We start from the raw sequence: 27,241 nt of genomic DNA on the forward strand, positions 1-27,241 counted from the left end.
TATAATTATGACAGTAAATAAAATAAACTCACTATCTGGTTGACTTATATCGCAATAAATCAGCGGTTATCAAATTATTTCAAGCTGGAGGTTTCTTTAAAATCCCCTCCTCAGTGTTGCCTGGGTTCAATTTGAGAACCACTGCTGCGAATAAATGTAGACTCGTTAAAAATGGTGTGCATACAGAGTAAGGGCTCCCAGTCGCTCCCTGAGAGGTCACTTCATCCTTCGTGTTTTCGTCGGCTGGAAGAGAGTCGAAGGGAGGGTAAAGGCTCTCCATCTCCGGCTCCGACAGGATGGACTCTGTTCCTTCGGGACTGAGCTTTTCTACGTCCTGCCTCAGATCCGCAGGAGTTGCTGAATCCTCAGAGAAGGACGAAGTCTCACAGTGTCCTCTCCTGCTCCAGGGTGCCATGGAAACCTTAGCCTTGGGGATCTCCTCCATTTCTATGGCGGAAGGAGACTCGTCAGACTCAGTCAAAGGCTGGGTCTCGTCTTTCTGAGACGAGCTGTAAGCTCCTCCCGATATCGAGGCGCCCAGAATCTGTTCCTCCTCACATTCCTTAAGGCTTTTTGATTTTTCTTTATCTTGAGAAAATGTGACGGTTGTGTTTAATTTTTCCATTTCTTTAATCGGTGTCACGTTTTTTTCTTTGTGTTTGGAAGCTTCCTCGGTCTTCACTGGAGAGAGTTTCTGAGGACTTTCTTCAATGTTCACTTTTGGGTCTTTATCTTCAAAATTTGCTCCTTCCTTTTTCACATTTCCAGACTTTGTGCTGTCCTGTGTTCCAGGATTCAATTTGGCTCCGTCTTTATCCGTGCTGTCAAATGTTTTCTCCTCCTCCCCTTTGTCCTTCTCTTCACTCGCCACCTGACTCTCGACTGTCAACGCTTCAGCCTCTCCCGCTGCAGCTTTGGCGGAGCTCTGCGACATCAGAGGCACAGCTGTGGATCTCTGGGACGCATCAGGTGCGGAGCTGTCCTCTGTGCTGAAGGAGCCGTCTGAAAGGCCAGAGGTGATGGAGAAGTTTCGTGAGGAAGGATGCCCAGAGTCGGGAGAGCTTGACTCGTTTTGCACAGCTCCGTTGGGCATCTTCGGCAACTGTTTGGCCTCTTCGGTCTTGGACTCCGACTCGGTCTGGTCCTGCTCCTCGACGGACTCAAACACCTGAAAGAACAAGCCAAAGGGAAGCAGACTACTCCAGGGGAAGGGATGGGAGGATGTGAAGAACTAGCAGGAAGGAGAATGCAAAACATTGGTGCAGAATGTCTAGATTAAATGAATAGTTTAGACATTTACAGTATGTGCAACGGTTTCTGATTGTGATTTCAAGAAGCCAGACTTTTTTGTGATCTTTTAAAACGGCTTTCTAGGTAAACCCCTCCCCCCCGAAAAAATTAGACTTTTTTAGTACTTTTTCACTTATTTTCTCTCCAGCTCTTATTGGTAATAATAAAAGCATATTTCTTAAAATAGAAAAAAGTGGACAATGAAGATGATCCAAGGCTAAAAGCCGACTACAGGATATTAACATCTGATAATCATGTCTCAAAGAAAAGAAAAAAGCTCTTACTCTGTCACCCTTCAGTTGATCAACTCTTTATTCAGTCAATAGCACATCAGGCATCACCTGGTAAAATATTATTCTATATCAATCAGGAAATTGTAAATTGACTTCCAAAGCACTCCTTACCAGATAAATATTCATCCATTTTCAGCTCGACTGGTGACAAGACAAAACTGTAAAATCTGAATTTTTCCTGATCAGTGACTGCACCATTATGATCACTAAGACTGCACTGGGGGGAAAAAAGTGCTGGATTCTACTGGCAACCATTTGTAAATCTCAGGTTTAAAGTAAGGATTCACGTTTTCTAACCAATGCAAAAAGAGAGAAAATATTGTTTTCCTGTGACAATGGCTGCTCACGTCAGGCAGACCTTCACAGCCAGTGTTCAGTTTCTTACCCAAAGAGATTTAGACACTAAGAGAATCATTCTTCTCCACTGAGCTATGGACACTCCAGTCACTCCGTTATCTTTGGCATTTTTCACAAATGAACCTAAATATATAAGAAATCTCGTTAATGTCTATGTGATCACATGCAACAAACAACCTAAAAATCCAAGTTGCCCTTTAACATGCAGCCACAGCACTGGCTCATCTCTCAGTAAATGGGCTCCAGAAACAAACGTTACAAAAATAAAAGTTCCTCCAGAAGAGAAGCTTCACGAAGGACGTTTTAGAAGAACACAAAAAGTACAGTCTGCCTCTGAGAACGATGGTCTTTGCAGAATGAATGTAAAGTTTGTATTTTGTGCGAACAGAGTCAACAGAGGAATTGACGGAGTTGGGTTTGGATACCTGTGTGCTGCTGCTGGAGTCACTCTGGAGGCGAGCCAGACTCTCCCTGTCTGAGCTGTGAGACGAATGAGACTGGAATAAAGGTCCACAGGAGAAATGATCATTTCTGTGTTGTTAAAATCAACGAAATAAGTGATGCTAAAAAATTTAAAGAGTATTTTCTTTTCTCTTACGTACAAAACCCTCTAGGATTTAAAAGGAGCACTCATTCCTTGTTTTATGTGTATACAAAATGAGTAAAATCATGTAGATTCAAGGAGGTGGACTTTTGTTTGAAATCCTAGAATTTACTGGGGATAAATTTTCTTTTTACGTACCTAAAATTTGTGTTAAAGCACCATATATAGAGAAGCATATTTTCTTTTTACAAAAAGTGTAAAATGCTTTGCATGCTTTCAAGGGAGAGTTTACTTTAATGTCCATAATCAAGATGTCAACTCTACAATCTAGATGAAAGTATTTTTTCTTCATATGCTTACAAAATAATATGCACACCAAAATATGGTGAAACTTATGTCAAACAAGCCTCTTCACCCTTTGCTAAACAGGTATTTATAAAAAAAGAGCATAGTTTTATAGTTTTATGCACTTAACTATTCTCATTGATGATGTGAATAAACATGCTAAACGTTCCAGTTTAGCTATTCATGAGTCATCTTCACTTATAGCCTTTTATCTGAAGAACATTTGTTATAATTTATATTTATACCACAAATAATCAAGCAGATTATTTACCCCTAAACAAATCGGTTTTAGCTCTGACCCAGCCAGCATACCTAGGTGGGACCCATGTGGGGACAAGGAGGGCAGACTATATGGGTCCCATATGGGTTTGTCCGCGGGTTCCACGATGGCCCCACATGGGTTTGCCCATGTAGGGCCACAGCCCACATGGGTGCTACATGGGCCCTAATTGGACAAAACCCATGTGGGCCACCACCATATAGGGCCCATGCAGGGCCCATGTGGGCTCTGGCCCTACATGGGCAAACCCATGTGGGGCCATCGTGGAACCCGCGGACAAACCCATATGGGACCCATATAGTCTGCCCTCCTTGTCCCCACATGGGGCCCACCTAGGCATGCTGGCTGGGGAGTGACTTCCTGTTCACAGATAATATCTACTGGACTCATGTAGCCACAAACAGGCAGCAAAACTATAAGCAGGATGTAAAAAATGACCAGCAGCCTTTATTTTAAACTGTGAATAATGTCGTTTTTCTTTACTGCTTTACCTCGTTGCTCACAGTGGAGTCATGATGGGTCATCCTCTGACTGGAGCTGTCCACGCTCGCCACAGAGGAGCACTTCGCCAAAGCGGCGGCGTGCTGCTCCTTCTCTCGCTCGCGGACGACCTCCTCACATGCCAACCACTCGCTCATGGTCTGCTCATAGGAAGCCTGCATTTGTTCATCCACCTACGGCCAAAGAGCGAGCAGTCAGGCGTCAGTGGTGCAGAAGACCTCCGAAGGGATGGAGTAACAGAGGAGCGGGGCTGACCTCCCTCCTGTCGTCCTCCGACGTCCCAAACTGGTAATGACCCAGCAGGAAAGGCCACACCTCCTTACGCAGCGAGGGGTCCACGCCGCCGAAGTAGACCAAGCGGAGCAGCTCCTGCTCTTTGTAGGCCTAGCGAAAAGCAGCACAAGCCTTTGATTGACCCAGGGCTTGCCTTTTGATCAGTTCTATTATCTGCTTTATTAAAAATGACAATGATCTCCCACACACACGCCTTAATGTGCCAAAACAACACCGGCTGCCTCACTAATGATCAAAGCTCGCATTCAATTATTCATGATAGAGCAATGTTTTAATGTTTTGAAATGAGCCCGGCTATATTGCTGACCTCTCATAAATTTGATTAATATCTTCATAAACTTCAGAAGTGGTGTTTAGGTGTAATTTACAAGACCATTAGTCAGGCTTCATGAGACCGGCAGCGTGAGCCGCATCGCTAGCAGGCTGAGCGGGAGGCAGAGGAGACGCTGAGGTTACATGTGTATGTGTGTGTGAGCATGCGGAGAGCCTTCTGTCCGCAGTTAAAGTCAAAGCATGTGTCGTGGTGCTTACGGTGCAGTCCTTAAGAAATGTCTGCCAAACGTCCGTGGTGAGCCCCCCGGAGGCGTCACAGGGCGCGTTGGGCGCCACGATGGCGTGGTTGACGAGGGCGGAGAGATGCGTGCGCACGGTGGACAGGTGGCGGCAGTACGCCAGCCCTGGTCGAAGAGACGGCTAATCAGTTAATCCGACCGCAACAGATGACAGTGAAAGAGAGCTGATAATATTCAATACGGCATTTCGTACATCCATAAAACGCCCTGGAGATGATCTGATATTTCATGTTGTCACACAGCAGCTTCAGGGGAGTCCTGCAGAAAGACACAGCATGATTTTATCTAAGCTACAGTGCCTATTCATTCCACTTGAAATTATTAATATCTGGTCAAATAATAATAATAATAATATATTTTAGGTGCGTTTGACGTGACAAATGGGAAATGACGCAGGGTAAATGAGGTGACTGCGCTTACAGCCAGAAGATGTTTGGGGCTGTCTCTTACATTTTTGCTAATTTAGAGACACTTCAGTCTATCATTTTTTATTAAATAGCTGTAACAATGAAATTGGAATAACCTTTGGTCCAGTGCAGCATGATTTTAGGAAAATATCCCTTTCCAATAATATTAATAAATATTGAAGCGACCATAAAACCTGCAATCAACCCATAGTTCCTCAGGGGTCACTTCCCCCCCAATAAAGATAATCTCACTGCAGTCTTTAGGGTATTACTGAAAAGTAGAGTTTTAATACATAACAACTAAAATACCATTCCCAACCAAATATTGCGTCTAAGCAGACCTTTGTGATATTCCATGGTTGATATAATAAATGTAGAGAAAATGGCCTGCTTTACTTGTTCAACCTGCATCATGTCCTTCTCATTCCCCAGTCATGCACTGGTTTGTGTTGGCCTTCCACAGTAAATTACAAAAATACACTCAGTTTGTTGTTGTAATGTGAGAAAATGTGAAAATATTCACGGGGTGTAAATATTGTAGCAGAGCACCGTACCCGGCACTCTTCTTCTACAACACCTTCATTAAGCTGCCATTCTGATTTACATCTTTTTTATATATATATATTTTTCCATGACACATCATACACTATCTCTGGTATACAGCTTATTACAGGGTTCAGGCTGACCTTTTGTAAAATGATAAACTATTGTGCTGCCATGCGGCACAAATTTGCAAAACAGCTCATCCTTTTTTTTTTTTTCTTTTTTTTTTCTGCCCTGGTTATCAGCTAATTTACCTCAAACTCTTCTAATTCCAGTCAGCCAAAATGTCACATCATTTTCCTCTGGGTAGTCTCGACGTTCTTGTATCTGTCTTCCGTCTCCAGTTTTCTTGGTGTTATTAGAAAAGCTTCAGGGCCGAACGGGTTCCTGTGTAGATTAATGGCTTGTGTTTTTCTCTCACCTCTCATAGTTGCACCCTTTGTGCGCGGCGCCATCGGAGACGTTCCCCTTGGAGCAGGAGGAACACGAAGTCTTCCTGAGGCTGGGCTGCCACAGGGCGGCTCCCTGATCCATCAGATCTGGAGGAGGCACTGCGTGCAAAACCACACACACACACACACACACACACACACACACACACACACACACACACAACCTCATTATCACTTTAAAAGAGGCCGCACTTTGAAGGCTTTCAGGAGCAATTACATTTGCACAGAGACGACTGTAAACGCTACAGAAAACACTTCGGCACAAGCAGAATATTGCAGATCAGCTGCGACCCGCTTAAAGCACTTCAGAGGATTGTTCATCAGCGATTCTTTCCTGCTTGAGTGATGACACAAAAACTTTTATATCACCAGAGATTAATAAGCAATTCGAAAGCATGAAGGCGCCACACAGTAGATGTTGGATCACGGAGAAAAAGAAAACATTTTGCAGTTCAAAAGCGAAACTCAGAGTTCCTACACATTTTCAAAATCCAAATTCAATACTTTTCAGGCAATTTTAGATTTTTTTGCGTGGATGGATGGATGGACTGTGTAGGAAGCCTGCATATTTGACCAATCAGCCCCCAGCTGGTGTCTGAAAGGTTAACTGCATTGAGATGTGGTTAGGAAGGCACGGCACAAGCGGCTTTAATGACGCCGCACATCAATACGATTTGCCAGAGGTGCACTTTAGACCAGAAGGGAATGAGACGCGAGGAATTAAAACGAGGAAAGCCGACAGACGACAGACTGACGAGCCCATGTGTGACAGTGTTACAGCTGCTTTCTGTGAGTGAGGGGGATTCTCCCTGACAGCTGCAGCACCTCCTGGGTGCAACCAGAGTCCCTGTTCGGGAGGCGGACTGTCCACTCAGTTCAAGGGGAAGAGAAAAAATCAGATGGGGGCGGTGGGAGACAGTCGCTGTAACAAACAAGGAGCAACATTTTCATTTCAACGCAAGACTCTCGAATCGGTTTGCCTCTGCAAAAAGCGAGAAAACTCACCAAAATCAGACTGGCTGTTTGGAAAGATGATGCGGAAGACGTAGTCGGTGGCCTCGTCCTCCTCCTTGTCAGAAACTGACTCCGTGGACCCGGATCCCAGAGGAACTCTCTTCTTCAGTTTGGGAAACACCTTCCCCTGGAAAAGGATCAAACTGAAGTCAACAACAACGGGAAACGTTTTGAAATCTGCTGAGTTAGTGACTTTTTATTGTCACACTTCAATTATTTAGATGAACAAGATTTAATATTGTACAAAGATAGACAGAAAAACAAAAAAACGCATTTACCAAATGACGATTTCATCAATTTTAGGAAATAGGCTTTCCAAGCCATCTTGGCCCCAAGTACATAGAGGTGGATGCATATTTGCACACTTATCTGTGCAGAATTATTTGTATTCAAATAAATTGGAATGTTTAAGAGCATTAACACTCAATCAGATACAGATTTCCAGACTTTGACTAGGCCATTCATAACTGGACTTGCCGATGTGCTTAATTTGATCATTTGGCAGATGTCTAACCCCAGAATGCTCCAGCTTAATATCACAATCTGATTGTTCTTCTTCAGGATTTTTTGGTAGAGAGCAGAATGTAGAAGCAGTCTCATACATTATCCCTAACCACCACCACCATGTTTGACTATTAGTGTGTTGTTGCTTTCCTGAAATGATAATTAATGCTAGATGTAACAGGATGTACAACATTTTAAAACCTTAGCTTTTGTCTCTCAGGGCATAAAATATTTTCCCAAAAGTTTTGATCATTATGGTGTGTTTATTGACAAATATGAGTCGGCCCTTTTGTTCCCTTTGGTTAGTGTTGATGTTCACTTTGGAAGTCTGAAATGGATCCATTTTTTTTTCGTAATGGCTGACTGAGGAGGGCTGATGCTGTTCCAGTCACTCCTGGGAAGGAAAGTTACCCATAATTCCATGTTTTATTCATTTGTAGGTAATGGCACTCAGTGTGGTTCACTGGAGTCCCAAAGCATCATAAATGACCTTATAACCTTTTCCAGAATGACAGATGTCAATTACTTTGTTTCTAATCTGTTCTTAAATATTTTTGGAAAAAAACTCAATTTTCTATTTATTCAGGTTTCCTTTGTCTGATATTAAGATGATCTTGATTATCTGTGATATTCAAGTGTGACAAAAAAAAAAAACAGCAGAAACAGAATAAATCTGTATGGTTGCAAATATTTTTTTTCACATCAGAGCAGAAATGACAAGTATCTAATAAATCAACAGAGTTGGGACAAATGTAGCTTAACTAGATGCTTGTTGTTTGGTGGCTGAGAGAGAACTGAGCACACAGTCATGTGCTTGAGACAATTTGTCCATTTCCAAACCCAAATCCCATTCTTATAGATTTTTAGATCAGATCACCTTTGTTTGCCATTGTATTCATGCTTCCTTTAAGGATCCCAGCTGCAAGTATTTGCATTGTGTTTTGGAGCGACGATGCTGACCTTTCCCCTCTGGGACCAGAGAGGAGGGTCCAGCTGTCCGTGAGGGAGCAGACCGTTCTCCAGGCAAGACAGGAACTGGAGCAAATGTCCTCCTCTGGGGAAGCGAAGTGGAGGTCTTTGGATCCCATCCTGACTGACCAGCACCACCGTCCCCCCACTGTCCACTGCAGGACACAGATTAACAGTATACAGATAAAATACCTTACTGCAAATAATCAAAATAAGAACGAGATTTAAAAGTAAAAGCTCGTACCTTGTTGATGGCAGTGCAAGTACACTATTTCCTCTAAATTGATTGTCATGGCATAGTCCCAGTATACACTGAAAAACGACAGAAAAGCAGGCAGTCACTGAAGCGACGACCCATTCTTTTTGTTCTGCACTCCAGGTTAAAAGTAAGAAACAAATAAACTATAAATGGTTCAGTAAAATCAGAATGAAAAGGAGCAGCCATCAGTGCAGCAGCATGCTCACAAACAAGCCAGGATCGATTATTTTGTTGATGGAAACCATGCGCAGGTGTTAGACGCTAACATGGTTTTTGCTAGTTTGATGGAGCTCTGACAGTGTTGCAGTCAATAAGCCATGAGGTTGGCCGCTTGGTAAGCTGAAGACCGGCTTCATCAGATCACCAGCAGTAACTCGGAGCACTGAGCCCCCAAGCACAAACACACTGCATTATTCAGCAGGAGAGTGTTATAAAAACAGCACAGCAAGTGAAAAAAAGGCACTTAGCATGTTATTTTCTTCTTGGTATGAGCAGAAAAGCAGGATACCAACAATATAAAATGCTGATGCATTTTTCTATGTTCAGAATGAAATTATTACGCACCTGCGTTCATAGTCCAAGTCTGCAACAGACCCGTTCATGAGCTGATTGGGCGTCCACTTCAGGGTCATTATGTCAGCAGTTTGGTGCAGAGAGAGGTAACCTGGGATGGCCTCCATGTCATCCCTCTGCAGCGGGGGCAAGATGGCAGAAAGGTCAACAAACAGAAATTGGTAGAAAATAGTGAATGGAAACATGTCACACTGGGATTATGTGGGATTACAAGTGGAAGAAAAAGCATACAAAGTTTTTAAATGTCTCCACAAATAAAAATCTGAAAAGAATGACATACATTTTGCCATTTTGCATTCAGCCTCCTTTACACTAACACCCCTAAATACAATCCAGTTACACCCATTGTCTTCAGAAGTCACCTAATTGGTCCATTTGCATGTAGTTTAATCTCAGTTTAATTGCAGCTGTACAACATGAGAGGCGTTGCTGACAGAAAGTCATAAGAAGCCCCACTTGTAGTCTGCAACAAGTCAAGTATGAGACAGCAAATAAGTGAAAATGTGCAAAATGTTTGTTTCTTGGCAACATGTAAAGGGCTATTTGTGTCTCCCTGAACACACCTTCACACATCTTCATGCTGCTATGTCAGGCGTCTGCAACCTTTATCATTAAAAGAGACATTTTGCCCTCAGTCCAACTAGCTGAAACTTGTTTTGGGGCAGCAAATGTTACATTATCTTTAAAAAGAAAAAAAAAACTGCTTCTACTTTTTAATATCTGTAATAGAAAATATATCCTTGAGCTTAAAGAACCATCATTTTACTACACATAATTTTTAGCAGTAAAGCAGGTGGATACATTGTCTTCAATGGGATGTTGATATTTGAAGACAATACCTAAAAAAATTTTAGTCTAAATGTTGAAAATGCACTTAGTTTCCAGCCTAATGATAGAAAAAGATCTAAAAATATTACCGGTACTATTTATTTGATAATGATTCTTTTGTGGATGTAAAAGTGTAATTATTCCATCAAAACAATCTATAAAACTGCTAAAATTGGCAAAGTTTGCCAAAAGAATTAAGAGTGAAATGTGAAACATTTTAAGGGAAATAAATATGTATAGATAGTGAGATGCTGCATATAAAGCGTCACAGTTACCGGTTGCACCAGCACATTGTTCTTGCCAAAAAGCAGCGTGGCCCTGCTGTTCTGATGAAGCGACTCCACATATTCTCGAGCTGACGGGGAAGGCGACGGGCGCTCATCCATGCTGCTGCTGGAGTGTCTCTTCTGGATCTGTGCGATCACAAAACACACCGATGACTCACACTTCCTTGATCATGTGCATCAACAAAGCTGCCCTCATGCATCTTGTTTTCCTCCAAACACACATTTGCAAACAGCTCCGCGGCACACGAACGCTTCAGAGCGTCGGGAGTTTGTGAGATGGGCCGAGCTGACCCGCTCCACTGACAGCGTAATGGGTGAAAACGTGCGAGATGCTCTCTGTTCCTGCTTCTGTTATGCACTGTGCTTCGCTTAATGCGTCTCGGCAGTGAATGTCTGCTAATGCAGCTGATCTGCCAGGATAAAAGCTGACACGTGGACAAACAGGCTAAGAAGAACCTCTGAAATTTCATACGCACACACAACGCGGGTCTCTTGGTGGGAGAGTCCTGCCTGCAGATGCCACTGTGGATGCGATGTCTCTGAACCAACTCGTCAGCAGACGGGTCGGTCCAGAAGTGATCAGCTGTCTTCATCTTTGTGTACTCCAAAGCACAGGGTCCAACTGTCAACAACGAGACACCGAGGGGAGACACGGTCTTCAGATAGTTTTAAACCTTCCAAACTAAAACCCAACTAAAACAGAGCAGGAGAAACAACTTAAAATCAAATAGATTTTATAATATTTTGAAATTCTAGCCTCATAGTTATTATACAGAGTTGTGAAAAAGAATTAATGAAACATTCAATTCTGTGCTAGCATTTCGATGTCTAACTTTTTTTAAAAATCGCTGGACAAGGGGGTTTTCTTGCATGATCAGCCCATTTCAAGACACCCTACAGTTAGATCTGGGCTTTGACTAGGCCTAAAACCTTCCTTAGTTCTTCTCAGCTAGTACTTGCTGGATTTACTGCCATGTTTTGAGCCACTGTCATTGTTGTTGCAGTTCTGCAGATTCAGCTTTAATTTATTTTTATCGGTGGTTTCACGTGTTCAGCAAGAGACCACAGAAGTTGAACGGGGAGGTGTGCAAGAAGGAAACAGTTGTCTTCTAACAAAAACAGGAAGGCTAAACTGAAGTTTATCGGCGAAAACGTGGGCAAACGTCAAGACTTCTGGAATAACAGATTAGTATAAAACTGATTTATGTGTGCACCAAAACAAAAGCCATAGTTGAGACATTCTAAATATTCCTCCAGCTGTGAAGCACAGAGGTGGATGTATCATGGTTTGGGGTTCTTCTATGCAGCAGGATCTGACCAGCTGAAAAATGACCTCCAGGAAAATGTATGGCCATTTGTAAAAAAGCAACATGAACTGGATCCGCAACATGATAATTTTACCAATACGTACCAACAAACAGGTCAAGAACTACCTGAGAAATAAGAAATGTAAGGTCCTGGTGCCAAGTCAAAGCTCAGATCTTTAACTTATTGATATGCAACAGTCTGTACACTCAGGAGACCCATAAAGCTGAAGTATACATACATTCTTTGTGTAATTAAATCACTTTCGTTTTCCAGAGATAAAAAATTAGACCAGACATCAATATTTGAACATGTCCTAGCAAAGAACTGAATAATGAATGTCTAAGTGGCTTCAAATGAATGTGCATTAATAGAATTTAAAGTAGCAATCAATTGGCTCCAACTATAACATTTCTCTCTACTTGAACCCCTATTATACCAGTCCGATAGCAGGAAATTACATGTAATTACACAAATATGCTCCTTTTTCTGTTTCATTACCTAACAGTGAAGCCAGAATCGGTCCGTCCACAGGGTCCATCAGGATAGCTTCTTTCTCATAGTATTTACTGGAAGAAAATAAGCACAACTTTTATTTTTCTGAAGAAACAGAAACCTTCTACCCCCATATGAGTGTGGTTTGTCAACACACCTGCTGTTCTCCACCAGGTAGAGGACAATCTTATCCAGGACTTTCTCAAACAGAGCCGTCCTGATCCACAGGTTCTTGACCCCAGGAGGGTTGAGGCTCGGCAGCCGGGGCATCCTGCGAAGGCTGTCTTGACTCTGCAGGCTTTGACTTCGTCTGCAGAAAAATAAAAATCAAGCAACCAATTTTTTATTTTATTTTTTTAAAGTACGTTCTCAATTTGCTCTGCATCTTGCAAAGAAGATGAAAGACTCAAAGCCCCCAAATTATTCTGATTATTCAATAACTTCTTCAGAAAATACGTAATTGCTTCCATTGTTCAAACAATCAAGCAGGCTCTGTTGCTCTGCTTTGAGTTCTGCTGTGATGTGTGAGGAGAGGCTGTGACGCGTGCGTCTCTCACTTTGTCTCCATGACCTGCTCCAGCTCCTGGGCCTTCCTGCAGAACTCCTCCGCCGGGGCGAAGCTTTTGCCCACCTTCATGAAGAGCGCTGCTATCTTGTTGCTGCGCAGGAATCCAGCCGCTCGCCGCTTGAGCCCATGCAGGACACATGCCTCCACTGCAGCTGTGAGGACAGAGCATATTTTCTTCATTAATATGTAATTTATTAAAACCAAGCACCAGACAAATGGAGAAGTAAAAGAACAATTAAAACCACTAATTACAACTAAAAGATAGTTATATTACTTGGTGTGTAGGGAGGTTTTGCTCCACTGCTCTTGCACAGTATAGTCACTTAATGCAGTGTTTCCCAAACCTGGTCCGCAAGGCTTGCCGACCTGCATGTTTTAGATGTTTCCCTGCTTCAGCACACCCCATTCAGATGATTGGAGTTCAGCAAAAGCCTGTTAATCAGCCATCAATTGAAATCATGTGTGCTGAAGCCGGGAAATGCCTAAACTATGCAGTGCAGTGTGCCTTGAGGACCAGGGTTGAAAAACACAGAGTTAATGTACTGACAGGACTCCCTTCTTAAACCTTCTGCAATCCTTGTTACTTCTGCATTCTTCAACCATATTTTTACCTTCCACTCAACTTTCCATTAATATACTTATAACTGTACTGTGTCAATGTCTAGTTAATTCATATAACAAAACATTTTACTTGTATCAATTTACTGCAACAAATTACTTTCCAAAGACGTTCTAGCTTATTGAGATGCACTTGCAATTTGGATCTTTTAGTACAATAAATGCACGAGTTTTCAAACACTCACTGATTTCAGTAATGATAAAAGTTACTGTAATTGTCTTTTCTTCCCATATTCATGCAGCATAAATTAATAATGTTGCTACATATATCAGCCAGTATATGTCTCAGGAGTAGGATGCTCCAGATGAAGACATGTTGACACACTTTACTTTAACGTGATGTCGACCGGACCCTGCTTCCTCCCCAAGTCGACGTGGCAGCGCCTGGTTGCTGTGTTGACATTTGAATTTTCTGTCAAGACTAATCCTGCAGCTCTGTTCACATGGGGTCAGGGGGAAAGGATGGGGTTACCATAGCAACCCTTACTGATGGAGTGACGGAGCTTTGGGAGAGACGAGCGCAGGAGTGGGGGGGGGGCAGAGGCAACTTGGGAGGATCACGATCTGCCTCGTTCCACCGTCACCGCTTCAGCAAACAACTTCTTCCTGCATTCTGTCGCTCGTTTCTGTAGAAGTCTTCTTTCCCATGTATTTTTTTCTTTCCTTTTCACCTGACCCTCCCTGCATCCTGGTATCCCATTATTACAAGAGCAGCGAGATAAATGTCAGAACATCGAGGCTTATTAAAAGGTCTCCAATTATAGTCCAGCCTTGCTACTCTCTCATCATCTCCTATAAGTGGTCTCAGATGGCAGAAGTACAACCCCTGCTGCTTTTTCAAATTTGTCTCTCCACTAAGATGCGGAGAAGATTCTGGGAATCTCTAGGTCTGCCGCGAGATGAAAAACTATGAATGACTAAACTAAACTAAGCACAAAGGAATCAGAACACATTTTTATTATTTTGGTGCAGGAGTTTATTGACTAAAACCCACAAAGAAATCACCTTAAAGCCACAGCTGCAGGTGAAAAATGCAACATGAGAGCAGGATCGGTACCCACCTGACAGAAGCAGCTAATTCAGTAAACCGTCTCTAATCACTCTGTATCTGTGGCAACTATAAGTTTAACAGACTGATGTCAGTGGCATGTGGCTGACCAACACTTCGCTCAGAACAGCCAGCAAGGCACCAGCACAGCATTTCACTGTAGAAAGACCTGATATAATTACACCATATTTACCAGAAACAGGTCCAGTTCCATATAAGCGTTGGTTCTAGTTTCTGAAATCAAAAACACACCAACTTCCTCCACATTTTACAGACAAAAAGTCCAGAATGTGCAGTGGCAGGTATTTGTGATGGGGGAAAAAAATGACACGAAGATAAATAATCACAAATCAAAACTTTGACAAGGAAATTAGGGGAGGGAGTTTCAAAAAACAAGAACGTTGCACCGGCCTGTGTCCATTTGTTTGTACATCCTTCAATTAATACTTTGTTTTAGTGCCTTTTGATTTGTCTTTCGTCTGTTTCGCTTGGTTTTTCGTCACATCTACTTATTTTCATTCCTTAAACGCAGCAACAATTTGAAGACAGCTCACAAAGGGATCTCACTGCACAATGTTATCACTGAGGAGTCAGGAAAATAACAAAAAAATCTCACAGCATTAGATGCCATGTGCCTCAAGCAAAGGTATGAACGTCATTCTTCACGTCTAAACTCTCTCAAGATAGCTGGTGTGAGCAAGCATGACATTTTTACATAAATCTTCTGGACTCTCCATATGGACTAAGGCATTGAAATGCAAGATGTGATTCTCTTTATCCAAAGAAAACATCTAGACCTGTCTTCAATAAATCTCTTTGTGGGAGAATGTGTTACGGTCTGAAGGAAGTTCCCTAAAACAGGCTGGATGTAAAGGCAACACAGTAAATCACAGAAACAACAGAAAGAAGGTGATGGCAGCATCATGGTTTCTGTGACATTACAGTTTATATGGAAAAGCCCTCTATGTATGGGAAACAAGTCTAAATCTGTCCTCCCCAAACAAGAAAAGAAAACAATTCTTTTATTAATTATTGTTGTAAAAATCAAACACTTTCTTTTTTACTGTGAGGTAACATAAAGAGCATTTTAAATGTTTCATTATGTATGTTTCATTTTTCTGCAAGGAAAAATCCAATGTGCATGCATGCAGTATATTTACAATGAACTTTTCCAGAGGTAAATGTGTTTCCACTATCAAATAAACAAGCAAGACAGGATCTGAAGGAGAGCTCTGGAAATGTAACAACTAAAATGTAGAAATAAATAACCCCACTGAACATTAGCAGTGAAGTAAGACAGAAATCGAGCTTTTTATGTCCCGAACTCTGATATTTTTCATGTTTCTTCTGAAACATTTTAGTGCCTTTTATCTCAGTCAGCAAACGGGCTTTGACACATTTTCCCTCCAGTTTCTACATTTCATTCAGGCTTGTAGTTGGCAGCTCATAAAAGTAGCCACGAACGAGGAGGTTAATGGCTCCCCAGCGAGCGCTCCTCCTGTCTTCCACTCGCTCTCATCTCATCTCATCAACGACTGCAGCCGGAAAACTACACTGGAGGGGTCAGGAGGTGGAGGAGGAAGCTTTGACAACAAAGCAAGGGGGAGAGGGGCATTTTTTAAAACTGAAACGTGTCCACCAGATATTACAGCAGAGCACGTAGAGGCCTCTATCTGATAGATAATGTCCAGACTGCAGGCCAACAAATCTGTTGGTGTGGCAACGTGGAAGCACTAATGGAAGCACGTAAAGCACATCGGACAGGAAAAATGAGTAAAACAGAGCTTGCAGCAAGGAGTCTTGTAAAATGTAATTTTCATTAGTTTAGGGAAATTAAACTGGAGAAAAGACGGATTCAGTGTGAGCTGATTACTGGAGGGGAAGAATATTAAACCTAGGTGGATATAGAAGGTTTTAGGCAGAGTTGCAAATGTTTGACACACTGTGAAATTCAAATGGACCATATATAAGCAACATTAAGTGGAGGTAATATGTAATACCTTAAAACGCATTATAAATGTTTAATTTTCTTTACTCTGTGGGCTTAATGTTCCACAGCATGCACGATGTAAGCTAACAAATTACATCTTCTTCATTCTGCACCAGTAAATTGTGACAAGCTTGATGCCACTGCATTTTCACAGCAGTAAAGAGCTGATAGACCTTCAGAGACCTGACAGCTCCTCCGTACCTTCACTGGTGCATCTGTTTGCACATATTCAAAAGGTAACACCATGGCGACCGCTCATTTGTTTGCATCACAGCGCTACATACTGACCTGAGTCTGAGTCAAGACGAGGTTTGTGACTTCTCTCACATTTTATTGGGCTTGACGCGTCTCACCTCACGACTTGTCGTTTGTTTGCAGACGTGGTTTTTCACCAGGTAAGAATATCAGATCTTGTGCAAGTTATTTTGTTCACACTGAAAATCCACAAATATATCAGATTCCCTGTTATTCTCTGGCCTGAGCGTTAGTGTCTGGATGTGGGCGGTGTGTTTTCCATGGCGACCAGCGATTTAATGCTTTGATTTGTACGATGGAGCAATAATTACATTTGGTAAATTATTGTAACTATAATGTGTTGCATTTTAGTTATAGTCAATCAAATGTCACTTAAATATTAAATTATGGATGGTTTTTATACTAAATGTTGCAGAGGTAATTAGGCTTTATACAATCCAAGGTTGCTTTTATGTAAAACCAAATTTGGTTGGACTTTTATCTCTGTTCATATACATCTTCATGGTTTTCTAAAAAGTTAAATCAATAACTATGATAATGCATTCCTTTACTTTTAAAATATATTTCTGAATGCACTGCTTCATATATGTTGAGGTCCTTCATTGGAAGCTGCTGTTTATATTCGTGATCTGAATAACACTTAAGGAGAATTGCAGTTGGTTTTGTCACTTTCAAAATAATTTTAATACTGTTAATAGTAAAAATGGATTTAGAAAATTTAGAGACGATTTAGTTACTAAAGCTGTTTTTTTGTGTCCTGTTGATTATATATGTTGGTTTTTAAAAGTTTAAATACACCCAAATGCATTTACAATGTTCCTGATTGTTGTTTTATTATTTTTTTAAATTACAACTTTTGTCTAATTACTTAAGAAAATAAATGAGTTTTTGTTTATTTCTAATTAAACGATGGCAAGCGTAATTATAAACTTTTATATTTTTAGTGTTATTTCACCAGCATAGTTTGTTTTCTTTTCGTTTGTTGGGTTCTGCGATTTTTTTTAATCCTGCATAAATAAAATAAGTTAGTGCAGAATGACAGACTTCAAAAGGTGTAAAAACCTTTGTGTGTGGATTTAGTTCTGATCACGTTCTGCAGTGCATCACTAAAAATGAAGAAAGTGAATAAAAAGTAATTATAAAAAAAAGTCAAATGGATTTTCATGTTATTATTATTATAAATGTTAGTACATGGAAACATCAGCTGTCCACAGTCACAGACGTCCTCAGCAGGACAAACCACAAAATGTTATTGCTAGAGTTCCTGACTGAACACAGTCTTAACTGAAAGTTGAGTGGAAGGAAAAAGTGTGGAAGAAAATATCTGACATATTTTCGCTTCAGTAACTGTAATGAACAATCATCAATAATATCAAAACAATCTGAATACATCTCTTCATGTGTAATAAATCTGCATAATATGAGAATTACTGAAATAAATCAACCTTCTGATTTGATTTACTGCGATGGACCTGCGACCATCAGAAACAGTAGGTGGGGGCCATTTTTTTTTCGTAATAGCAGCAAAAGAATAAATATATATTTAAGCTGTTTAACTCAGTTGAAACATGGCGACAACAAAGTTATGTGATCTTTGAATACTCACCACAAAAGGACACAATGTGGCTGCTGTCTTCGTGAACAAATTTCCTGGTGACAGCTTCCTCCATAATCTGCTTCACCTGTCAATGAAAGAGGAGACGCCGGATGACTCATTCATTATGATGTCACATCAGGCACAAACAGTCTGAGGGGCTTCTTAGAGAGGATCTGACTGAGTGAAAAACACGCTTCAGCTGAGGGAATAATTAGGAGGATTTATTAATGAATGAGGAGTTTAGCCTTAAAAGTTAGGAGCAGGAAAAACTACCAGCAACTGCATGTTCAGTCTGTGGATGAGTCACCGGCTCTTGTGCCAAGGACCGCTGAGAGATGGAGGTCCATTTGGTGCTAGAGGAGGGCAGCTTGTACATCACAGACCTCCATTTCTAAGCAATTACCATCGCTCGGTGAAATCAGATGATTATGTTGCAGATTAAAATGCAGATGGAGACTTCATACTTTTTAATTTAAAAAAAAAAAAAAAAAAAAAAAAGACGATTCACATCGGATGCAGGGAAGCGCTCATTAGTTTGGCTTTGTTGTCGATGTGTCCTTCTCCCCGCTGACCTGACAACTGCCACGCACCACGAGTTAAGAGGAGCGGTGAATCAACCCCTGTGGTGACTATGGAGACGCACTCCGGTGTGGGCACCGCTCTGCAGTCTGGATGGGGAATATCAACCTCCAGACACGGCCACGCAGATAGCTGAGCTGTAATTTCCTGCTGAAATTAGTCTGTCCACAAAGAACGCATTACACTGCCAGGCTCATCAGGCAGGCACTCTCTCTGCATGCTGGACATGCATATGGCTCTCTCTGCGAGGAAATTTGTGGACATAATATGTTTCACAAAGTTCCGTCAGCCCAGTGCACAACTGAGCTGAAATCCATAATCGTCACAGACGTGTTGAACACAGCAAGGTAAAAAGTCACGGTGCAGCTTTCAGAGGTAACATGTTCTGCACTTCGACGCAGGTGCCAACACAAAAGCTGAGCCAAACATGCGGAGACAGCGACAGCCAGCAGGAACACTTCAGCACTCGCCTGACAAATGGTACTTCACGATTCAGTCATATTAAGTCAATCAGCAGAGCGAAGCATTTAGGTCATAAACAGTTTACTCTGTCTGAGCTAACATGTCCTTTCAAGCTGCTAATCATATGCTCTTAGACTCAGAAATGGCCAAATCAATGAGACACAAAATGCTAAAATATACACACATATGACCTAAATATGTCAAGATTTCAGGTCAAAGAACATCCAAAGGCGATCTGGAAGCAGACTGATTTAAAGGAAAACCACACATAAAACAGGAGGACAACAGGCAAACAAAATAAAACACTTGAATCCCACTGGATTAAAACATAAAAATAAACAATGCAAAAATATTTATACTTTTAAGCCTCCATTTGTGCATAAATTTGTGCTTTCAGCTGATGAAGCAGAACATTTTGAGTTAGAAAACATCAGAATGTGAGCCTAATGAAAGTATGCTTAAATATTTTTATCAAAACAATGTCATAATTTATTCAATATGGCCGCAGATAATTTTGATTAACCAAATATCAATGTACATTATTGAATAATATTTTACTCAATGTAACAGTCAACCACATAACACTTCATTTATTTACATGAAACCTGAAATTTTAGACAGACATGCGGTTTTTCATAACGTCACAATCTTATTTTTAAGTAAATTCTAACTAACTAACTAACTAACTAACTAACTAACTAACTAACTAACTAACTAGTTAGCTAGCTATAGCAAACTAGCAATGTTAGTCTTCTCACATCTAATGAAAGATTTAATCTCTGTTTTATCACACTTGTGGAAGCTGAACCTGGTCCAAACTGCACTCCTTGAAAATATTTACTTACTCATATGGCACTGACTAATTAGAGCGCAGTCATTAGAAACAATCAGTGCCATTGTTTATTTCAGCTGCAACAGAAATGATTCATACTGCCAACACAACAGAGACAGCAGCAGTCTGATGAGATGCCTAGCAGCTTCAACTCATGAATATACTGCTAAAAAAAGAACGCACGCACGCGCACACACACACACACACACACACACACACACACACACACACACACACACCAACACAGGAGACTTAGTTCCCTTGGCTTCCTTTCCTGAGTTCACCTGACAAGAAGAAATTTGATTGATTTGCTCACTTGTGTCCCCTCGTCCCTCTCATCTAGGCTACTGATCAGCCCTCTGAGGAATAAGTCTGGCAAAGCGTCTGTGCGCTGGCAACCTGAGGGTTTCTATGGAGATGTCACGAGTCTCAAAGTGGAACTCTCTCACCAAAAAGATGCATAAAAAAACAACATTAATTCATCTCTGACACAAATAGGAATGACTGCAGCTCCAAGCTTACAGTCACCAATAACATCTAAGTCATCAGTAACACAGAGATCCACCACTTTAAAGTTATGTTTTCACGCACATTTTGTAGCCAAGCAATGTTTTGGCAACTTCTAATGCAGCAAAGTTGTGTGAATCTACTCTAACTAATCACTGTCTTGAAACCAACAGCTTTACTGATAAAAGATCTGCTGAGCACTCCAATTACATCCTGTAATAGCAACAAATAGCAGCCAGAGAGAAAAACTAATTTACTAACATCCACCCTCCATTATTCAATGTCTGTGTGGTCGGTGAAGAATGACGGGAGCAAGGAATGAAAAAAATGAAAACGCTAAGTCACGACTGTTGCGTATGTAAAGCTGATGCATTAGTTTACGAGGATGTTTTTATTGCACATGCTGGTTTGAACTTCGTCTTCGTCGATCAGGCAGTTCATCATCTCAAAGTTGAGGCAACATGTTAAGATTTTGAACCTCAAGGAAGGAGGCAATCCTGTTCCAGCAGCTCCAAAAACCTCATTATGCCCATCATTCACCTAAGGGCCACAAACAGGATCACAGTCTGTGATGTGGTGATGTGGTCATGTTTATCCATGTGCACGACGGTAGTGATATTTGATGATTTCCCTGAGCTTGTTGCCGTGGAATGAATTAATCAACCTTGCATTAACACTGTCCATCAATACACCTCAGTGGCACAGAGAAATCTGTTCAACCCTGAAACAAAGACTGAAAACGGCTCACAGGAAGCAGGAAAGTAAAGGGTGCTGCTCTCTTTCACTCACTCCTTTGGCAAACACAGGTGTGCATTTGTGTTTGTTTGTTAAAGCATGATACGTGGAAAAGGCAGAGCGTGACACAGTGACACAGGCAGATTGAGTGAGGCTCCGTACTAAAGACCAGGCAAATAGGAACTCTTATTCACGCCAATTTTCTGCCAGCGAGGTAATTCTGCTACCGCAGACGGGCTCGGTTCTCTGGATAATTTCCCACATCCAGGTACGTCTGAGCAACCGGGTGGTATAAAACCGGCTGGATGGGGACGGAGCGTAAACACGCAGCATAGAGACACCATATGGCACAGCCCGCACCAAGCAATATAACTCATAAACCAATGGAAAATGGCGCAAACAAACTTATTTTTTCATCTACCTTCTGAGTGATCACAGAAAAAAATAAATAAATAAACAACATGTGGGGCACAGTGGAAAAGCAATGGAGAGAAACATAAAGTATATTAGTTTATAAATGGCTTAAGCTTCCGTGTTTCAGTGAGGATTTATTTATCACAGTATCACAGTTAGTGAACAATCGAAAATCTATGTTTCAACAAGAAGCCTGCATTTCAGTTTGTCTTCAGGTTGACAAAAATGTTTCCTCTATAAAGGATAAATATGAAAATACCTACATTGGAACAGCAACCATCATAGAGTTTGTAGCATCAAGCATTGCAGGGTTTCATATTACTTTTTGTAAAAAATGATTTAAGCTGGCTACATTCATATTGTTTCTTCACAGGGTCACAATGATCAAAAATGTGAAAACAGAAGCTACTACGTTTGATAGGCTTAACCGTTTCAAATGTATTGCTCTGAAACTCTGCTTTCCAACCATACATTTGGCCAAATGGTGACATTTCACTGTCCTTTATGCTCACATCTTATTGAAAAGCTTGAAAGGATATTGTGATGAACGGAAGATAAGCAACAAATTGAGGAAAATGCACACAATACTCAGCAGTTATATTCCAGCATCATGTTTTCCTGATATCGTGCAGGTCTAATAAAAATCCATGTGGGATCAAAGTGAGCGGTTCACACAATGAACCACGTCCACAGACCCAACCCGTCCACACATGGCTCCAGCAGCTACACATAAACAATGCAAGCGAATAAAAACTGAATAGAGTCACTGTGAGTGAAGCTAATTGAGAACAGAGTTTAATCAGAGGAAGGGTCTGGCCTCCACAGATAAGACAGCAAACAGGAAGCAAAGGCAGACAAATCCGACCAGAGTCTTTCCATTTTCATTTAAATAAGGATGCAAATTTAAGGATTTTGTTAGCCAGAAAAACAATCCTGCCATTTATAAAGCATAAGAAAATGGTTTAAAATGCTAATCGTAGCAGAGATAGCAGTAGCTGTTGTTGAAAAGCAGGTTGGAGTCTTGCTCTTGCATTAGGACATTCTTAAGTCATTTTGATTTGTATAATTATAGTTTGATTCACAATCTATACAAAGTACTGATGGATCTGAACAGGTTAGGGTACAGATTCCTGTAGTATGGCAAGTAAAAATACCACAATTTAACATTACCGCAATATTTATAAGAAAAAATATAAACAAAAATGTTAAACATTATCTCACTGTTTTGTTTTTAAAACAGAAAACCAAATTACTTCATCTGTACAATGATGCTACTGTTATCTAGAACATTTAGCTGTTGTTATTTTGATGCATAGACCAAAGCAAAAATATAAAATAACCCCCCAATAAATTCAGAGGCAGTTTTTAAGAAAACAAGGTTGTTGTGCAGAACTACCAGATGTGTAACTAGGAGTTTGCCAAGTAGCACATCTGTGAAGAGACACTCTTGTAGATTGTCATCATAACAGTCTGTGTGTTTTTTAAAATAGCTGTTCTTCCTTCCAGCTGACTTGCAGTGCACAGCAACAGGTGGGGGAGGTGCACTGCTGCTGCTCTACGCTTTCAGACAGCAAGTGAAAAACCTTCGGACTCTCTCTCACTTCCAACCGTAGCAACAATATGATGGTAATTTGTGGCGGTTTTTAAACTTTAACGTTTAAAAACCTGGAATACCTTGCTATCAGTTATGTGTCTGACTGAGGGTGTTAGTGGAGCTTTGCACTAATAAATGGTTCATTTCTTAAACACTTCCACCTCTCAAAATAATAAAAAAAAATATCCTGCAGCCGATTCACTGAAGTTTAGTTAGTTGCTTTATTGCTTTCATCTCAGCTCCAGATGTGTTAAAAATAAAGAAACGCAGTAAAAACAGACGTTAGACGAGTCACTGTATAAACCTCTCCTTAAATAGATGCTGATGCAGGAAGAGGTTTGCATCTCAACCCCTTCCCAGTTTGCTGTGAAAATATGGCAAAGTCTAAGACATAGTTTCCTCAGACAGTGTCTTATGGAAAAAACCGATACTGTTGTTGAAAATGCGTCGACAGCTCTTTGATAAAAGCTCCCTAATCGTCTGCAAGGATTTCTTCTAATCTACACAGGGAGTGTCGTCGTTGTTTAAATGTCAGGCCAACTAAACAATCCTAATGTTTCATTCAAGATCTGCTTCTTTATGCTTGGGAGGAAACCCAGATGATCAAATCATTGCGGCTGCTTCCATGTTTGCTTCCACTAAATGCAGTAAAATTAATTACAAGCATCTCTTCCCCTCAACTCCCCCACCCCTTTCTATTTTCTTTCTCTCTTTCTCTCTCTGTTTGTCTCTCTCTCTCTCTCACACACACACAAAATTATATCCAAATAAAACAACCAAATGGTGCGTCAGAAGACTGATGATCTCCTTTGCTGTGAATGCCAGACAATCTGCTTCCTTTGTGCCTCTTCTTCCCTCTGAGCTCCAGCAAAGTAACAATAACAAGATCACAAAAAATTCTTAATCATTTATGTTTTTTTTATTATTATTATTTATTTAAACTAACTGTTATTTCCCAAAACAGGTCTTTCATATCAGCCACGTTTATTCAAACCATACTCAGATATGAGAAGCGGTGCCCAAACATGGTGTGAGCCATATGAGTTGTCACAATCTCTGTGAAAGTTTGACAGAGTGCAGCTTTAGCAATAAAACCTTTATAGGGCAGTTTTTGTTTTCCCGAAACGATTTTCCTGATGATGTGAAAACACCCACCTCCTTTTTGACGGTGCGCAGCAGCTTCTGGCGGGTCTCCGCTTCTGAAACAAAGCAAAGAAGACACAAAGGGTTCATTTTCTTCGTCTTGGAGGATAGTTCTCCGTCCCCATGCATTGGCAACAATCTATATATGCGCTATAAGTATAAATGTAGATAATTTTCTCCCACCTGCCATGATTGTTGCCATGGATCCTGCCTCCTGCACGAGCGCAGCACCTCTCCCTGTAGCTGCGTGTGAACCCAGATGGAGCTCGCGGCTCCTCCTCTGCTGAGCGCACGAGCTGGGCTGCCATTGGCTGAGCCGAACGCCAATTCAACCGGGTGATCGTGGAGCTGTAGAGCCGTATGTTTAGTAGCCTTCTAATACTGTTAAAAATATATGTGTGAGTGTAAATCTGTGGAAAAAAAAAAAAAAGAATTTTTGAAGATTATTAAATATCTGTTTTTAAAATAACTTAACTACAATTGAGTTGAGAATTACAACTGAGAAATCACTTGGTAAAGACAAAGAAAAAGATTTCCAATATTAAGAAATGTGTTGAAATTATTAAAATAGAGAGGAAGACCAGCTTCAAACAGCAGCAGAGATGCAAGCAGCTCTACGAGACAATGCAATATATACAAATTTCCATTTACTTGAAAGATTTCTGAACTAATAAAAAGGGCTCTTGAATTTCGCATCTTATGTGGAAAGTGGAGGGTTTCTTGCAAACCACTAAAAATGGTGGTAGCTGCATATTTACACATTTAAGAAATTATTTTATTCTTTATTCTGTTTTATTTATATTCTATCTGTGTGTGAGTTTGCTTGTTTTGATTACTTGTCACTTATCTGGTGTTGCACAGAAATATTGTCACTCTGGGACAATAAAGATTATTTATATTCTACTATTCTATTCTACTCCATTCTATATCTTAAATTAATCATTTAGACATTAAGTAAATGTTCAATCTTTACTGAACATTCACTTAAGGCTTGTGTCAGTTCGTAAGTGCTATCGTAACTAACAGTGACAGCTTCTTACAGGTAGTGCACATGGTACGAAATTATTTCCAAACTAAAAATTGCAAGCTGAGTTTTGAGTTTCTTTCTACAATGCTCTCAGTGCCATCTTGTGGTCAGCATTAGGAAAAGCAGTCATGAGGTTCCATCCGCATCAGAAAGAGGAAGAAGACATAAATGGTTACTGTCCAATAATTACCTCTTGCTCAAAGTTTAGACAAACTATTGCGATCATTAGCAGAGTTTGAGCTAGAATCCCTTACAGGATTTTTTTTTAGCGATCAAATTGCTAAAAAAGATTCAGAGTCTTAGGTATTCCAAGCCAAATCTGATCCATCTCAGCTTACTCCTTTGACGGAGCTCTTCTATGGAATGAAAATAGTCTCAAAATATCTGTGCGTGTGTAAAAAAAGACTAATTTTCACTTTGCTTTATGCTTTATGACCGCTTTGTCTGTAATCTCCCACTCACAATAATAAATATAAACTTTTATTTATTTATTTTTTCTTTAAGAGAGGCCCAGAGGGATTTATTTACAATCACTAGACAGGAAATGGGTAGAGAGGGAAGGTGGGAAGATGTGCAGCAAAGGTCACAGAGTTGGGAGTTGAACCCAGGATGGATGTGCTGAGCATCGTAGCCTCTGTTTAAACGAAGCGCTCGCTTTACACCTACACCACGCAGCTAAATATTACTACAAAACCATATATTCTGTTTTAAACTCTTTAAAACCTGAAGTTTAATTTGCTCACAGTGAATCAGATTTCTTAAATATTTTTGATGTGTTCTGCAGCAGTAAAGCTTCAGGATTTTAATTTGGGTCTCAGTTGTTTCTTGGAGTTTGGTTGACCTTTCTCTGACCTTTCTTCATGTCCATCAAAACAACATCAGGCAACGGATCTGATGCAGTTCTGCTAGTAACTCTTTTACAATCACTTTGTTGTTGCAGAAATCCCAAACGAACTGGAATGAAAAAGTTTTTTGTGGACAGGCTGCAAAACAGTGCAAGATACTGTACTGCTGTCCAGAAGGTGGCGATGGCATCGAATCAGTTCTCATGTCCAATCCCATGAGAATCCCAACAGTCTGGAGTTTTTACTGCTTATCTTTTAAACATATGTACAGCATATGAATGAGAGCATTTTCAGTAAAGTACGATCTGAGCAAGAGAAGCTGCTACAAGCTCCAACGAACTCCGGTGTGATGTCTGGGGGTGATCGGTCCGGTTCTGCCTGCAGGTCTGAGCTGTCAGGTGAATCAGGTGGTGAAAAGACGGAGGGATAACAGAACATGACAGACTGAGAGCAGTGAGGCCAGAGTCCTCTTTCCCTCTGTTAACCTCATAATCATCTTTGACCCAGGATTCCCTGTCTGGGATGTCACTTTGCTACGGTTTCAGATAATTGGGGATAAAAGCTTTTCTGTTTAAATCTTATAGCAGGACTTTTGGCTCAAATCATCACCAGTTTCTGTTCAGGAGAAAAATAAATGTTTCATTTCAGCCATCCTGAACTGCAGCGTTGTTCTTGGAGGAATTAATGTTACAAAAAATTTAATTCCAGCCATTTAGAGATTGATTAAAGGAGACGGAGTTTCCTTAAAAGTTAGCATGTAACAGCTGCTGTACATTGTAAAAAAAAAAATCCACATTTCAGTTTATAGATTTGTGGTTTAACATTGATTTTTGGATGATTTTGATATATTTTTTTATGTTTAAATAAACACATTTGTTTTTTTTTTAAGTAGAAAGCAAATTTAAACTTCATTAA

General features: G+C 40.6%; 1 protein-coding gene across 2 annotated transcripts in view; it reads right to left on the bottom strand.

Moving 5' to 3' along the window:
- sgsm1a (small G protein signaling modulator 1a) overlaps nt 1-24,725 on the bottom strand; it is a 29,377-nt gene extending 4,652 nt beyond the window's left edge. The window contains exons 1-19 of one of the 2 annotated variants that reach the window (XM_015018850.1): nt 24,638-24,725; nt 24,467-24,510; nt 18,198-18,273; nt 12,670-12,832; nt 12,270-12,422; nt 12,119-12,186; nt 10,789-10,934; nt 10,301-10,438; nt 9,189-9,313; nt 8,610-8,677; nt 8,357-8,520; nt 6,884-7,019; nt 5,848-5,977; nt 4,670-4,734; nt 4,436-4,581; nt 3,866-3,994; nt 3,601-3,783; nt 2,366-2,437; nt 185-1,168 (exon numbers count right to left, since the gene is read on the bottom strand). In XM_015018850.1, coding sequence (XP_014874336.1) covers nt 185-1,168; nt 2,366-2,437; nt 3,601-3,783; nt 3,866-3,994; nt 4,436-4,581; nt 4,670-4,734; nt 5,848-5,977; nt 6,884-7,019; nt 8,357-8,520; nt 8,610-8,677; nt 9,189-9,313; nt 10,301-10,438; nt 10,789-10,934; nt 12,119-12,186; nt 12,270-12,422; nt 12,670-12,832; nt 18,198-18,273; nt 24,467-24,510; nt 24,638-24,656 — 3,009 coding nt within the window. In that variant the 5' untranslated portion in view covers nt 24,657-24,725. Of the gene's footprint in view, nt 1-184; nt 1,232-2,365; nt 2,438-3,600; nt 3,784-3,865; nt 3,995-4,435; nt 4,582-4,669; nt 4,735-5,847; nt 5,978-6,883; nt 7,020-8,356; nt 8,521-8,609; nt 8,678-9,188; nt 9,314-10,300; nt 10,439-10,788; nt 10,935-12,118; nt 12,187-12,269; nt 12,423-12,669; nt 12,833-18,197; nt 18,274-24,466; nt 24,511-24,637 lie in introns of both variants that reach the window. The other variant, XM_015018842.1, reaches the window with a different exon arrangement.
- Nucleotides 24,726-27,241: the final 2,516 nt, after the last annotated feature.

Source organism: Poecilia latipinna, unplaced genomic scaffold (genome assembly GCF_001443285.1).
Source record: "Poecilia latipinna isolate Pla-1442-1.1 unplaced genomic scaffold, P_latipinna-1.0 Scaffold79, whole genome shotgun sequence".
Lineage (NCBI taxonomy): Eukaryota > Metazoa > Chordata > Actinopteri > Cyprinodontiformes > Poeciliidae > Poecilia > Poecilia latipinna.